General features: G+C 40.6%; 1 protein-coding gene across 1 annotated transcript; it reads right to left on the bottom strand.

Moving 5' to 3' along the window:
• Positions 1-3,128: 3,128 nt before the first annotated feature.
• LOC121579258 (NHL repeat-containing protein 3) lies at positions 3,129-13,247 on the bottom strand. Its single transcript, XM_041893701.2, has 7 exons — positions 13,073-13,247; positions 9,203-9,358; positions 8,841-8,991; positions 5,274-5,474; positions 4,908-4,999; positions 3,679-3,791; positions 3,129-3,557 (listed from the first exon to the last, which is right to left on the bottom strand). The coding sequence occupies exons 1-7, from the start codon at positions 13,163-13,165 to the stop codon at positions 3,311-3,313; spliced, it is 1,053 nt and encodes a 350-aa protein (XP_041749635.1). The 5' UTR covers positions 13,166-13,247; the 3' UTR covers positions 3,129-3,310.
• Between the last annotated feature and the right edge of the window lie 47 nt (positions 13,248-13,294).

Below are 13,294 nucleotides of genomic sequence, written 5' to 3'. Positions count from 1 at the left end.
TAATGTTGGTGGCACCTTAATTGGGAAGGACGGGCTCATGGTAACGGCTGGGGCGGTATCAGTGGAATGGGATTAAATAGATCAAACACATAGTTTCCATTTGTTTAATACCATTCCATTTGCTCCTTTCCAGCCATTATGAGCCGTCCTCCCCTCAACAGCCTCTACTGAATTATCCATCATCTTTCATTTAAACTTAACCTTAATCACACTGCTAACCTTATGCCTAACCCCAACCTTAAATTAAGACCAAAAAGCACATTTTTGTTTTCATGAGTCTTTCTGGTGAGCTATGTTCACCTTAAAAGCAACGTCCATTCGGCTCCCAAATTACTCTTCGTTCAGTAGTGCTTAAAAATGGATGAAAAAACATGAGCAATTTAAAATGTAAACTCTAAAAAGTTGCCTACCATAATGTCAGATTGTGGAATGTGAGGTAAAATGTATATTTGAACTAACGATATTAAATCACTTGCAAAAAAAAAGACGATTCCCACATCCCACATATTGCAAAAATGAGCGTGGACCAGAATGAGGATTTCTCCTCACTACCTATTGTTCATGCATTGAGGAATTACGATGTTCAGAGAGTGTTTATTTTTACTTATCTACATATAGTTGTCTGGCGCTAAAAAAATAAGTAGCAGTATGCAAATCAGGGAACCAAATGAACTGCTCTTTCACATGCGGTTCCCGACGTCCACCAAAAAGAATCGTACGTTCGCATACGACGCATCACAGAGCTCACCAGCCGTTTATATTATAGCTCAATGTCGCCAGCTTGTAGTCCTTAAAACCGATAATGATTTACCTCTGGTTCGTTCAGCGATTCCTATGGGCAAAATGAATGGGGAAAAAACAGGGTTTTGGAGACGAAAATAAGGTCTGAGGTTAACACAAGCTTATGAGATCTTATACGTTTTGTTCTATGAGATCATATCAGTCAGTTAACATGGCCTTTATGTGCCTTGTTTTTTATTTATTCACAAAAGGTGTCTTTAGCTGGTGAAGATTATCTAATAGAACAAAACGAACAAGATATCCTAAACCTTCTTCTTCTTCTGTGGGTGTTATGGTGGACTACATCCAAAAGTTGTATTGCCGCCATCAACTGGACGGTTTGAAACAAAAACCAAAAAATCCATACTTAATAGTGATTCTAACCATCCACCTTAATAAAAATAGTACATTGCCCAAACAAACAAACTCCCACTTCTTCCTTCTTTTAGTTCTCCATATCTCAGGCTCTAGGACCTGAGAAGGTGGTATGGCTTTTACTAATATTCCATGTAACTCCTTTGATCTCCTAAGCCTGTTTATCACAGACCTTATTTTCTGCATTTATCCAAAAACCCTAAAAAAAAAAAACATTCATTTTCCCATAGGCTTTGTTCAACGAACCATGGCGCAAGTCAGTTCCTATAAACAAAAAACGCTATTACTATGGCCCTCTATTGGGTTCCATGGGTTGCCCTATTGTTGTGCACCCACCCCAACTCCAGAAAATTATGTATTCTACTAAATCAGATTTCTAAAAGCATTTTGTTTGCAATTACTGTGGACTGATAATCTAATTATATTTGTCACTCAGACTGCAATTCCTGTTTTTTTTTGCCTGGCTGCTTTCAGGATCCCTTTACATGAAGGGGTTGTGGGTTCATCAGTGGAGGCTGCTGAGGACAGCTCATAATAATGGCTGGAATGGCATGGTATCAAACATGTTTTGGATACCATTCCATTCACTCTATTCCAGCTATTCTACTCCACTCCAGCAATTATTATGAGCCATCCTCCCCTCAGAAGCCCCCACTGGTATTCATGCATCAAAATAATGACAGACAATAAAAGCCAGGGGAAGCTTTATCACTATGACAAAATTGGTTTCTGTCAACCTTTACCCTTGAAAATGAAAGAATAACAAGCAACATTAAAAATCAATGAACATTCAATGTTGCTGAGCATGACTAAGATATGGCACTTTAAACGCAGCATAAACAAATCACAGTACATTCATACAATCAAAATTAACAAAATATGATATAGAAGAATCTCCAAAAAGTCCATATAACCACAAACAATATTCAGGGCCAAGCAATGTAAACATTACCCCATAAAATTAGATAATTGTTCCCCAGGGTAAAAACACAAAAAAGACAGGATGATATGACTCGTAATTCCAATGACACCACATGCACATGCACACACAAGCATAATAATGTATGTTATGCTTTGCATTGAAAGCTTATGTTATGCATTGAAAGCTTATGTTATACACTTTCAACCCAAAACCACACATTTCATATATCAAGACAGTTCCCCTGGCAAAAGATATACAGGCTAGCGGAAGAGACCGAACTCTTTCAAATCTAATCTGAATAGCACTGGTCATATTACTGTGATCCTAGTGCCAAACATACTGCCAGTAAGAAAATTCATTTCTCACTTGATAGTAGTAGTATCTCATAGAGCACAAGCCACTTTGATGTTTTTAAAACGTGGCTGCTTTTAAAAACATAAAATGATGGTTCTTATAACCATTTTCTTCATGCAATTAAGTAACAGGATTACATTTTTACATTTGAGTCATTTAGCAGACGCTCTTATCCAGAGCGACTTACAGTTAGTATCATGAGGTTTAACATCAAGCCACTAAAGTAAATGACCAGTGAGATTGGTTAGTTGGACATGCAATACTTTTCTATACCTCCATAAGAACTAAACAGTAAACACAGAGCTGGTTAAGAGTTCCTGATTGGCGTAGCACGTTACATACACAGGACTTTATGCCTTAGTGAGCTTGGGGTAAATAATTATTCAAATGAGCAGTATAGGGAGAAAATGGCATCTTTGATTTGTCCAATAAGTGCTTTGCCTGGCTCATTTGAATATATTTCAATATACATGTTAACCTCTTACCGAATGATTATGGTCGTGTTCCTGGCCAACTACATTGCAGACGTTGCATTGCATCAGCCAATGGTTCTGTGCCCACGTCATCAACTGAACAGTCAGGCATCAGTTTGCTATATCATGTGGTCCTCTGTAGCTCAGCTGGTAGAGCACGGCGCTTGTAACGCCAAGGTAGTGGGTTCGATCCCCGGGACCACCCATACACAAAAAAAAAAATTATGCTCGCATGACTGTAAGTCGCTTTGGATAAAAGCGTCTGCTAAATGGCATATTAATTAATTAATATTAATAATTTGGTTAACTGATATGTTAAACACCAATCCAGGCGTTCTGAGATCTGGCATGTGTCTGCAATGTAGTCCGCCTGGAACACGGCCTATAATAGAGTGCATCAACCATCCTACAGGAAGCCAGTACCCAGGCTGAATGGGGTAAACTTCTGAGCCTGCTGGGCACCAATCTCAGCCACATACAGAGCCCCCGTCTTCAGGTCCAGGTCCACTAGGTGGGGCTTGACGTCTTCAGCCAATTGGATGACACTGACCACCTGGCACTGACCAATCACACCCACAGGTGGAGCCTCCAGCAGGGAGATTTGATTGGTGTTCAGCTGCACAACCACAAAGTACTTCTGGTCTGGTGTCAACCTATGGGGAGAATTATATAGGACACCTTCCTAATATTGAGTTGCAGTCAGCAAAACCAGTTAAGCCATGAAAGGAAACACACTAAGACTGACAGGTAAATCTTGAGACTATCACTACCAACCTGACAGAGTAGGGTGCGTCCTCATTGAAACAGCTTCCCCATGTTCCAAGCCAGTCTCCAGTCACAGAATTAAACACCTGGATTCGCTTGTTTCCTCTGTCAGCAACCCACACCTGCACAACACCACAGCACACACTTACCACAAAATGCTAAATTTACCATAAACCTCACTATAATAATAATAATAATAATCTGGCAGTGTGATTTAATTTGAAACTTTGCTTTAATAATATGCGTTATAAAGAGGAGACTACACTGAGTGTACAAAACATTAGAAACACCTTCCTAATATTGAGTTGCACCCACTTTCCCCCTTAGAACAGCCTCAATTCGTCGGGCATGGACTCTATAAGGTGTCGAAAGCGTTCCACAGGGATGCTGGCCCATGTTGACTCCAATGCTTCCCACAGTTGTATCAAGTGGGCAGGATGTCCTTTGGGTGGCGGACCATTCTTGATACACGGGAAATTGTTGAACGTGAAAAACCCAGCAGTGTTGCAGTTCTTGACACACTCAAACCAGTGTGCCTGGCACCTACTACCATACCCCGTTCAAAGGCACTTCAATCTTTTGTCTTGCCCATTCACCCTCTGAATGTCACACATACACAATCCATGTCTCAAGGCTTAAAACTCCTTCTTTAACCTGTCTCCTCCCTGTCATCTATACTGATTGAAGTGGATTTAACAGGTGACATCTATAAGGGATCATAGCTTTCACCTGGTCAGTCTATGTCATGGAAATAATGTTTTGTACACTGTGTATTTATGTAATGCTCTGCTTACTAAACTCTACTTAAATTAATCGCCTCCTTATAACGCATATAATTGAAGAAAAGTTTCACACTACATTTCACTGCAAAATTATGAGGGTTACAGTATTTCTTGCAATTTGCACAATTCCTTTGCACTACGAAAATGTCGCCATCAATCTGTATCAGGTACAGTTCTATAAAGTTGAGTGAGATGAGACTTGGATTTCAGCTTGTGAAGCATTTAAACCACGAGCTGCCTGCTTAGACATCACTTCACAATATTGGACCATAATGTTTTGAACTTGAAGTTGAAAAATCTGTCGATGTGCCCTTGAGCAAGGCACTTAACCCTAATTGCTCCTGTAAGTCGCTCTGGATAACAGCGTCTGCTAAATGACTAAAATGTCAATGTAAAATTTAAGTTGACTTCGACACAGCACTGCTTGTACAGCAGAGACCTGCACAATGCACCTACCCTTTGATAGTTATCTACAGCCACACTATGGGGGATGTAGAACTGTGCAAGGCCCTGGCCCTTCTCTCCGTGCATCCATTGCACCTCCAGGTCTATAAAGAAACCATATAGAGGTTATAACATGGATCACATCATTGCTATAGCATTATGTTATTTCAATGGGCAGTATCACCATATCATATTAATGGCCATACATACAGAATTACCAGAACTTTAATGGGAATGTCTGTTCTAGAAATTCAATTTTTATGTAAATGGAATTCTGGAAGCGTGGCTGTGGCACAGAACGTAATGTTATAACCACATAATTACATATAGAACTCATAACTTATTCTAGGCTCTCTGTGGTTATAACGTCATCATCACCTTTGGACAGTTTGATGAGGCGGTTGTTCATCCCTCCGTCCCCGTCCACTATGTAGATCTCCCCAGAGCTGTGGACAAAGACCTCAGCGGGCTGGTCAAACTGGAGAGGGTTGACCCCAGAGCCGGCTTCCCCCATTGAGCCCAGCACCTGGAGCAGCTTGCCCGAGGGAGAGTACTGCTTAATGGAGTGACCATACGGGCCTACAACAGATTGGATAGGAATAATACAGTACAGTTACTCACAACACTGAGACTACAGCAGCAATCTAAGCAATGAGACAGCAGACAGGTCAAGGAGGCTTATGTTTTGGGAAATAGATGAGTGATGAGGTTGTGTAAAAACAGTGTTCTATTAGGCAAGGCACTTTAGCTGGATCCCTTGTTTATCAGCCAGATGTGTGTATGACTAACATGAAGTAAATACACCGTATTCTGTCTATACTAAAGTGTTTAGTACATAGAATACATTCACAATAGCGCTTATTTTAGTTTTCCATTGCAAAATGTTGTCTGTTGCGTGTCCTAATGAACACGACCCAGGGCCTGGTTTCCCAAAAGCATCTTAAAAAGCATATGCCTTTAAAAAGCAACAAATCCCTTTGAAAGCGGCATATGTGGCATCGATATGAGTCAGAAACAGTTATTCTAGTGTCAAAATTGACTACAAAGTGTAAATAGGATGATTTTGGTCATAAAGTCAGTCTCGTCTAAAACAGAGTTTGGAACATCTGTGTGTCACACCGGAAAATGAAGGTTAGGTTTTGATTTGACGTTGTCCATTTGCCCACTAACATGGGGTGAACAGCTGCGGTAATTGCTCTCTATCTGCCCAGCAGCTCCGACTGTTTACATAAGACAACACTTTGCAAATTTTTTTACTTGAGAAAAACTGCACCAAACACCTTAGTTAGATCTAAAATAGTGCATCTAAAACATCCTCGGCAAAAATGTAAAAATATATTACAGATTTCATGAGTTCTTAGATTCATTCTGGGGATTTTGAGGAAGTGAAATAGGCTTCTGCATCTACAGTGTCTCATAGGGGACAAACATCATTAACCAAAACGCGGAATCGGTCAAGAAACACACCTCCAAGACTGACATTTCCTTTTTCTAATGAGCAATAGAAAAATACGTGCCAATCGGCGTGTTCAGTGGCTCATTAAGGCTAAGTTCATTGTTAGAACCTTCGTTGGACCATCGTTAAATCTCAGAGCGGTCTCCCAAAACCATCGTTATTAACGTTGCACTTGAAAACGCTCGTAATCTAAGGCCTGCATCAGACCACTCGTAGAACAGCTAAGTGCGCTGTTAGATGCTTTTTTGCCCTCCCGCGTCACTTTATACACAGAAGATCTCCGCTAAACATACAACCACATGGTTTATCCATCTCTCTGTGACCTCAATAACTTCAGAACAAAGTTGACTACATATACAAAGTTGCCAATGTCTTAGCAATTGATACAAACAAGCAACATATAAAAATAGGCTTCAAATAAAAACTGCAATGACTGCATTAAAAGATAAACAAGTAAGCTATGTTCAATCAATTGAGTTCTATTTGCTACTTGTAGGCTACAGTCTGTAATTTGTCTCAAAATATTTAATGGTGCAGCTGAACGTGCGCAATGTGCAAAATCTGTGATTTAGAGCATTTTTATTGGGTAAGCATTAGAATAAGCCACCTAAATATTTGCAGCCGTAAATGGTAATCTCTCTATAGGAGCTGATACGTCGCCAGTATTGTGAAATACAGTGCATTCAGAAAGTATTCAGACCCCTTCACTTTTTCCACATTTAGTTACATTACAACCTTATTCTAAAATTGATTAAATTGTTTGTCCCCCTCAATCTACACACAATACCCCATACTGACAAAGCAAAAACAGGTATTTAGAAATGTTTGCTAATGTATAAAAAAAAAAACGGAAATATCACATTTACATAAGTATTCAGAATACTTTGTTGAAGCACCCTTGGCAGCGATTACAGCCTTGAGTCTTCTTGGGTATGACGCTACAAACTTGGCACACCTGTATTTGGAGAGTTTCTACCATTCTTCTCTGCAGATCCTCTCAAGCGCTGTCAGGTTGGATGGGGAGCGTCGCTGCACAGCTATTTTTAGGTTCTCTCCAGAGATGTTCGATCGTGTTGAAGTCCGGGCTCTGGCTGGGCCACTCAAGGACATTCAGAGACTTGTTCCAAAGCCACTCCTGCGTTGTCTTGGCTGTGTGCTTAAGGTCGTTGTCCTGTTGGAAGGTGAACCTTCGCCCCAGCCTGAGGTCCTGAGCACTCTGGAGCAGGTTTTCATCAAGGCTCTCTCTGTACTTTGCTCCGTTCATCTTTCCCTCGATCCTAACTAGTCTCCCAGTCCCTGCCACTAAAAAACATCCCCACAGCATGATGCTGCCACCACCATACTTCACTGTAGGGATGGTGCCAGGTTTCCGCCAGACGTGACGATTGGCATTCAGGCCAAAGAGTTCAATCTTGGTTTCATCAGACAAGAGAATCTTGTTTCTCATGGTCTGAGAGTTCTTTAGGTGCCTTTTGGCAAACTCCAAGCGGGCTGTCATGTGCCTTTTACTGAGGAGTGGCTTCCGTCTGGCCACTCTATCATAAAGGCCTGATTGGTGGAGTGCTGCAGAGATGGTTGTCCTTCTGGAAGGTTCTCCCATCTCCACAGAGGAACTCTGGAACTCTTTCGGAGTGACCATCGGGTTCTTGGTCACCTCCCTGACCAAGGCCCTTCTCCCCCGATTGCTCAGTTTGGCCGGGAGGCCAGCTCTAGGAAGAGTCTTGGTGGTTCCAAACATCTTCCATTTAAGAATGACAAAGGCCACTGTGTTCTTGGGGACTTTCATTGCTGCAGAAATCTTGGGGTAACCTTCCAAAGATCTGTGCCTCGACACGATCCTGTCTCGGAGCTCTACGGACAATTCCTTCAACCTCATGGCTTGGTTTTTGCTCAGAAATGCACTGTCAACTGTGGGACCTTATATAGACAGGTATGTGCCTTTCCAAATCAAGTCCAATCAATTGAATTTACCACAGGTGGACTCCAATCAAGTTGTAGAAACATCTCAAGGATGATCAATGGAAACAGGATGCAGCTAAGCTCAATTTCAAGTCTCATAGCAAAGGGTCTGAATACTTATGTAAAAACATTTCTAAAAACATGTTTTTGCTTTGTCATTATGGGGTATTGTATGTAGATTGATGTGGAAAATGTTTTATTTAATCCATTTTAGAATAAGGCTTTAATGTAACAAAATGTGGAAAAAGTGAAGGGGTCTGAATACTTTCCAAATGCACTGTAATTACAATGTTGAGGAAAGAGCTGAATGAAGAAAGCTGATCTGAAAGCAGCACTCCCTTCCTTTCGATCCTATCAGTATCGACACATGCTCCAACGACGCACTTAGCAACCGTTCTCTCTGCCCGGTGTTTTGGGAAACGCATGTTACATCTTCGGCCGTTGTAGGAAAGGTGCATCGATAAAACACTCATAAGCTTAAATTCCATCGCTAATGGGAAACCGGGCCCAGGTCTGCTGTGAGGCCTCACCGTTTCCTACGTCCGTGACCCACACGGTGGGGTTGGTGGAGGCGTCGGCCAAAAAGATCCCATGGGGCATCTCCAGGGTGCTTGTGTTCCAGGCCTGTAGGAACTCTCCGTCTGTGGTGAACACCAGCACCTTTGGCACTGTCTCACCTCTCTAGGACATAGAAGTTTGGCTATTTAATACCCTACATTGTCATCTATTTTGTATAGCACATTTGTACTCACAGCACTGTTTTTACAATGATAATGTTATGTTAATCTGTTTTTTAAGCCTTGCTTTCTCTTTTCCCTTTGTCTCTTTCAGTTTTGTATCATAACACCATTTGTTATAAATAAAATACAGGACATGAAGATAACATACTGACCTGTGCAACATATACCACACCGGCATACTGGTTGACAGCCACTCCAAATACCTCGCCGCTGAAAAGCTCGGGATATTTGGGCCAGTTGATATCCAATTTGTACAGTGGTCGTCCTAGAAGTCTGTAATCTTGTTTTAGGCCAGATGTTTCCGATTGCTGACAAAAAAACAAAAAAACATATTGCCTTATCCATTCTAATGGGAAATTATTTGATTAGGCCTAATGATTTTATTGTATTTGATTTACTGTTGAAATTGATTGATATCAACGATCTACACAAAATACTCTGTAATGTCAAAGTGGAATATATTTATTTTATACACATTAGAATTCATGAAAAATAAAAGACTAATATATATTGATTAAATACGTTGAGTCAATTCATGTTAGAATCACGTTTGGCAGCGATTACAGCTGCGAGTCTTTCTGGGTATGTCTCTAAGAGCTTTGCACACTTGGATTGTACAATATTTGCACATTATTCTTTTTTAAATTCTTCAAGCTCTGTCAAGTTGGATGTTGATCATTGCTAGACAGCCATTTTCAAGTCTTGCCATAGATTTTCAAGCCGGTTTAAGTCAAAACTGTAACTAGGCCACTCAGGAAAATTAAATGTCGTCTCCAGTGTATATTTGGTCGTTTATTTTAGCTTATTGTCCTGCTGGAATTTGTCTCCCAGTGTCTGTTGGAAAGCAGACTGAACCAGGTTTTCCTTTTGCCTGTGCTTAGCTCTATTCCGTTTATTTTTATCCTCAAACTCCCTAGTCCTTGCCGATGACAAGCATACCCATAACATGATACAGCCACCACCATGCTTGAAAATATGAAGAATGGTACTCAGTGATGTGAAATGTTTGCCCCAAACATTACGCTTTGTATACAGGACATAAAGTTAATAACTTAGGCAATTTTTTTGCAGTTTACCTTTAGTGCCTTATTGCAAACAGGATGCAGGTTTTTGAATATTTTTATTCTGTACAGGCTTCCATCTTTTCACTCTGTCATTTAGGCTAGTATGGAGTAACTACAATGCTGTTGATCATCCTCGGTTTCTCCTATCACAGCCAATAAACTCTGTAACTGTTTTAAAGTCACCATTGGCCTCATGGTGAAATCCCTGAGTGGTTTCCTTCCTCTCCGGCAACTGAGTTAGGAAGGGCGCCTGTATCTTTGTAGTGACTGGATGCATTGCTACACCATCCAAAGTGTAATTAATAAAACATTTTTTTTACCCATCTACCAATAGGTGCCCTTCTTTGTGAGGCATTGGAAAACCTCCCTGGTCTTTGTGGTTGAATCGTTGCTTGAAATTCACTGCTTGACTGAGGGACCTTCCAGATAATTGTACAGTTGAAGTCGGAAGTTTACATACACTTTAGCCAAATACATTTAAACTCAGTTTTTCACAATTCCTGACATTTAATCCAAGTTAAAAAATCCCTGTCTTAGGTCAATTAGGATCACCACTTTATTTTAAGAAGGTGAAATGTCAGAATAATAGTGGAGAGAATGATTTATTTCAGCTTTGATTTATTTCATTACATTCCCAGTGGGTCAGAAGTTTACATACACTCAATTAGTATTTGGTAGCACTGCCTTTCAATTGTTTAACTTGGGTCAAACGTTTCAGGTAGCCTTCCAAAAGCTTCCCACAATAAGTTGGGTGAATTTTGGCCGATTCCTCCTGACAAAGCTGGTGTAACTGAGTCAGGTTTGTAGGCCTCCTTGCTCGCACACGCTTTTTCAGTTCTGCCCACACATTTTCTATAGGATTTGGAACTATGCTTGGGGTCATTGTCCATTTGGAAGACCCATTTGTGACCAAACTTTAACTTCCTGACTGATGTCTTGAGATGTTGCTTCAATATATCCACATAATTTTCCTTCCTCATGATGCCATCTATTTTGTGAAGTGCACCAGTCCATCCTGCAGCAAAGCACCCCCACAGCATGATGCTGCTACCCCCCTGCTTCACGGTTGGGATGGTGTTCTTCGGGTTGTAAGCGTCCCCATTTTTCCTCCAAACATAACGATGGTCATTATGGCCAAACAGTTCTATTTTTGTTTAATCAGACCAGAGGACATTTCTCCAAAAAGTACGATCTTTGTCCCCATGTGCAGTTGCAAACCGTAGTCTGGCTTTTTTATGGCGGTTTTGGAGCAGTGGTTTCTTCCTTGCTGAGCGGCCTTTCAGGTTATGTCGATATAGGACTCGTTTTACTGTGTATATAGATAATTTTGTACCTGTTTCCTCCAGCATCTTCACAAGGTCCTTTGCTGTTGTTCTGGGAATGATTTGCACTATTCGCACCAAAGTACGTTCATCTCTAGGAGACAGAACGCGTCTCCTTCCTGAGCGGTATGACGGCTGCGTGGTCCCATGGTGTTTATACTTGCGTACTATTGTTTGAACAGAAGAACGTGGTACCTTCAGGCGTTTGGAAATTGCTCCCAAGGATGAACCAGACTTGTGGAGGTCTACCATTTTTTTTCTGTGGTCTTGGCTGATTTCTTTTGATTTTCCCATGATGTCAAGCAAAGAGGCACTGAGGTTGAAGGTAGGCCTTGAAATACATCCATTGTACACCTCCAATTGACTCAAATGATGTCAATTAGCCTATCAGAAGCTTCTAAAGCCATGACATCATTTTCTGGAATTTTCCAAACTGTTTAAAGGCACAGTCAACTTAGTGTATGTAAACTTCTGACCCACTGGAATTATGATACAGTGAATTATAAGTGAAATAATCTGTCTGTAAACAATTGTTGGAAAAATTACTTGTGTCATGCACAAACTAGATGTCCTAACTGACTTGCCAAAACTATAGTTTGTTAACAAGAAATTTGTGGAGTTGTTGAAAAACGAGTTTTAATGACTCCAACCTAAGTGTATGTAAACTTCCGACTTCAACTGTATGTGTGGGGTACAGAGATGAGGTAGTCATTCAAAAATCATGTTAAACATTATTATTGCACAGAGAGTGAGTCCATGCAACTTATTATGTGCCTCGTTAAGCACATTTTTACTCCTGAACTTATCTAGGCTTGCCATTACAAAGGGGTTGAATACTTTGACTCAAGATATTTGAGCTTTTCATTTTGTATTAATTTGTGACAATTTCTAAAAACAGGATTCCACTTTGACATTATGGGCTATTGTGTGTAGTGACACAAAATCTCAATTTAATCAATTTCAAATTCAGGCTGTAACAGATTCTTACCTTTGCCTCGATTCAGCAGTCTCTTCCAAATAATGGCATTTGTGGTTCTTTATGATAGCTACATTAGCAGCTAATTAGCATTTAGTAAAATGAATGCTGGAAAACGATTGAAACCGTTTCCCTGTTTGGCCGCTAGGTTTTATGGGTGTTATGACACCACCACTGTGGGACTTTAGTGCATGAGACTGCCGACTGATTGATCTCCAAATCATTTTGCACAATAATTAACTACTCATTATTATTTGTAGATCAGTCAATCCCCATTTGATGCTGAATTGATGCTCTCGAACAGGGCCTTTACCACAACCCAATCCATCCCCGTTGTTCAAGTCGCTCTGGATAAGAGCGTCTGCTAAATGACGTAAATGTAAATGTTCAACTGGTCGTTCAGTACATAAAGACGTACTGAATGCAGCCCAGTATTTTTTAACAGGACAGACAGGATCATGTTCTAAACAGACAGTTTGTTCTGAACAGGGTTTTAAGTGATAATAATATTGTAATTTATGTAATGGAGCACATTTGACAAGTAACTATTGATTCTGGCAACTGTTAGCTAACTCAACAAGGGCAAGGAAGGACATGATGCAGACAATCAGTAAAACAGGTAAGTCCATACCATGAAAAGAAACGAAAGGAGCTACGTACCTGTGAATTTATTGTACCATATAATACCACCATAAGCAGAAAAAGTGTCCCCATGGTCGTCACTATCAAACACGAAGGATTTCGTCTTTTCATGGGGAAACCTTGAAGGTTAATAATCAAATATCTCGGGCGCTTCCACCCAACCTAGCACCTTTGAATCAGACGAGACGACTAACGCCACTTCCTATTTTGGTCACATGACAATGTTCGCAGATTGAGGTC

Source organism: Coregonus clupeaformis, chromosome 13 (genome assembly GCF_020615455.1).
Source record: "Coregonus clupeaformis isolate EN_2021a chromosome 13, ASM2061545v1, whole genome shotgun sequence".
Lineage (NCBI taxonomy): Eukaryota > Metazoa > Chordata > Actinopteri > Salmoniformes > Salmonidae > Coregonus > Coregonus clupeaformis.
Note: the sequence above shows the minus strand (reverse complement) of the source record. Positions and strands in the feature narration are given on the sequence as shown.